The sequence below is a fragment of the Perkinsus marinus genome (genome assembly GCF_000006405.1).
Source record: "Perkinsus marinus ATCC 50983 genomic scaffold scf_1104296962348, whole genome shotgun sequence".
Taxonomy (NCBI): domain Eukaryota; phylum Perkinsozoa; order Perkinsida; family Perkinsidae; genus Perkinsus; species Perkinsus marinus.
In genome coordinates, this window is record NW_003205442.1 from 1456 (window position 1) to 4364 (window position 2909).

The window sequence follows — 2909 nt, forward strand, 5'->3', positions numbered from 1 at the left end:
CTGATGGGCCCCGATCACATCTCGGCAATTATGGTGAGTCTACCGTCTCGTTGAGCTCGCTGTTATTTCCAGTAGTCTCTTTTAGACCGTCTCTGTATGTCAACGGTTGAAGGCGTTTTGGTATGGCATCCGGTGGGGCATAGGCCACTCGGTTGGTCTAGCTTTGGTAGCAGCTCTCTTGTGGGCAATCGAGGCTGAGTCTTCTGATGCCAGTACACACCATTTCGCGTAGGTCTTCTTATTTGTATTTTCCGATCCCTGTATCTGGTATGTCTCCTTAGACACGTAGCGTCTTATGTGAGCGGTGCGTTCATGCTGGCATTTGGACTGTAATGATTCAGTCATCTCCCCTCCATAGTTGAGCCTACCTCTTTCCCGCAGGTATTTTTTGGTTAAAGCGAAGACCGAGCTCGAGAAAATCTCACAAGTTGTCGATTCGCGCACCTCTCGACGATGGCACTTGGCTGACCGTGATGTGAATGACAACGTCGCTTTCGAGCTACTAGACGATGATTTGGTCCACGAGTTAGAAGTGGGGGACGATAAGGAGGCCGATGTGGAACTTGAGGATAAGGCAGCGCAGATCGTTGGTGAGTTTATTGTTGTGATTTGACGTTACTTGGTCGTTGTTTTCAGGTGCTTCAGCTGACACCACTCAACCAAACAGCCCATCGGATCACTCCATTGGTTTACCTCACGTTGTAGAGCCTGCGATAGAGCCCCGAATTAAATGTTGTATGTTCGCTACTGGCGGCCGGACTCGAGCGAGATTGGTAGGTTTGGATCTTCCATGTGGCGATTAGCGATTCTTGTTCAGGTGCAGGCGTTAGTATCGTTCTGTGCTGGCATACTGGGAGGGATCGCCGGCCCTGGAGGAATGCTGGCGATCGTCCCTGCAACGTGGGTCTGCGTGGTTTGTGCTCAGCTCGTTCCAGAGTGTTTCTATTGTAGGTATTATGACACTGCAGCTGAGGCTTTCGCGTACATCGGTACGTTCTTCATAGCGTCAACGTTGATGATGGGGATTGTCGCGGCTATTTACGGTGAAGGTGAGATGCCCGATTGGCCTGCGGTAGAATTGATAGTCCTGTTCTCAGCAACTTATCGAGTTGCATCCCGAAGCATAGGAGGAGGAGGAAGTTTACGTGTCGTCAAGATTGTGTAAGTCTCCGTAGCGACTTGCTGTTCACTCTTATTCGGTAGTGGCGATTCAGTTACTACGCGAGTTGTGGTGCGAGCATAGCCGTTGGGATCATCTGGATAGTGCTGAACGCCACAGGAACCCTGCAAAAGTTGTTCGACTGAAGACTCTTTCCAGCGCGTCATTGACAACGAGAGCGAGTCATGCTTGGAGGAAGCCAAGACGGGTCGGAGTTATACGAGGTGTAGCGAATCTTGGGCATTTTTACATTCATTTGTCAACGGTCAGTCTGCTGTTGGTGTATGGTGGGCATTGACGTTCTCGTACAACTCTTAGGTTGTTAGTTTACCGAATGCCCATTGCTCAACCCCACAAGTCAAGTCATGCTGTCAAGCAAGGCCTCGGGTATCGGCAATTCTGTCTAGGGTATGATGTCCTTCCTTCCTTCGCTGAGTGTGACGACTACGACGTTGATGTTGACACTAGGCCGAAGAGGAATAGTTACAAGAAGGGTCGTGTGCCGATGCGGATGTTCGTGGCTGATGAACCCGGCTTGCGACTGAGTGCGACGAAGTTGGAAATGGTCGAGAAGGAAACTGATGCTAATTTGAAGTTACCGAGATTCGTGGCTGCTGAGGTTGTTGCAGAGAGACCCCTTCCAACGAGGCGCAAGAAGTGGGCTAAGTTACTCGATGGTTGGGAGGTTGTCCACGAGGATGATATGTGGTTTATCGTTGAGGAGAAGCAAGGGTGTTCATCTCGACGGTCGTACGCTGATGTGGCTGTGAATGAGATGGGAATCGATGCCTATGGTGAACCTCATTTGGTGCCGACTGTTTTGGGTGAGAACACCACTGAGATGTCTGTGAAGCCGATGAGGAAGGATGTGGGAGTTGGTTGTGATGATGAGCAGCAGTGTGGTGATGTGAAAGGCAATTGGGAGATGAAGTTTAGTAGAAGTTTGAGAGGGAAAGTTGAAGAACGTCGGCGACACCATCTACGGGCCGAGCGTAAGAAAGAGAGGAAAATGAAGAGAAAGGCTGGTAAGGCCTAAGCTCGAAACTACGAGCGATTCTGATTAGTACTATAATTGATGTCAACTGGTGTTTTCACTACGTGTGAAATTACCTTTATTGGTCGTGCTTACCATTATTTATCATCGACGAGTTGTTGCCTTTCCTAATCCCCCTTTTTTCAAATACCACTATATCTGCATGTGATTGCATCGTCTACAAGGCGCTGCTGACAGGAAGTGTTGGACGGTAACGGGTTGAGTTTGTCTAGTCCTCTCCGGATGGTACTCTTGAGAATCGTTTTAATGTGGGATATGTAATTATTCTTTCCAAGGGGGGTTGGTGAGTTCCTCTGAGGAAGAGAATGTACACAGCATATTCGAGTGGATACGAAGTAATATCATGGGGCCTTATGAGGAGGTCGAGCCACATGTTGTGCCCCGCTCGAGGGGGATAGCGCAAATGGATTTGTTAGATTCTGAAATACGTATAGAAATGGGAGTATATTGGGCGCAAATTCGTCACATTTTGTACTCCAGAACTGTGGTGGAGTTCCGGCTTATACGGTTCACCAGATACAAACCGTTTTGTGGTTGTGTTATGGTTCGAGATGAACTTGCGCTGATGGAAAATTGGACATTCGTTGGAAGCGTAGTTTTATGTTACTTTAGAAATTGTTTCTAGTGGAATCGATGTCTTTCCTCGGAATACCCCTTGGGGAGTTGGTAACTCCGCTGAGTTATTGATACACTGCA

General features: G+C 48.5%; 1 protein-coding gene across 1 annotated transcript in view; it reads left to right on the plus strand.

Moving 5' to 3' along the window:
* Pmar_PMAR015428 (hypothetical protein) overlaps positions 1 to 2195 on the plus strand; it is a gene marked incomplete at both ends in the record, with an annotated part of 3286 nt that extends 1091 nt beyond the window's left edge. Inside the window, 7 exons of the mRNA XM_002771905.1 lie at positions 144 to 228; positions 282 to 329; positions 382 to 590; positions 637 to 773; positions 818 to 900; positions 952 to 1049; positions 1486 to 2195. Of these exons, the coding sequence (XP_002771951.1) occupies positions 144 to 228; positions 282 to 329; positions 382 to 590; positions 637 to 773; positions 818 to 900; positions 952 to 1049; positions 1486 to 2195 (1370 nt within the window). The remainder of the gene's footprint in view (positions 1 to 143; positions 229 to 281; positions 330 to 381; positions 591 to 636; positions 774 to 817; positions 901 to 951; positions 1050 to 1485) is intronic.
* Positions 2196 to 2909: the final 714 nt, after the last annotated feature.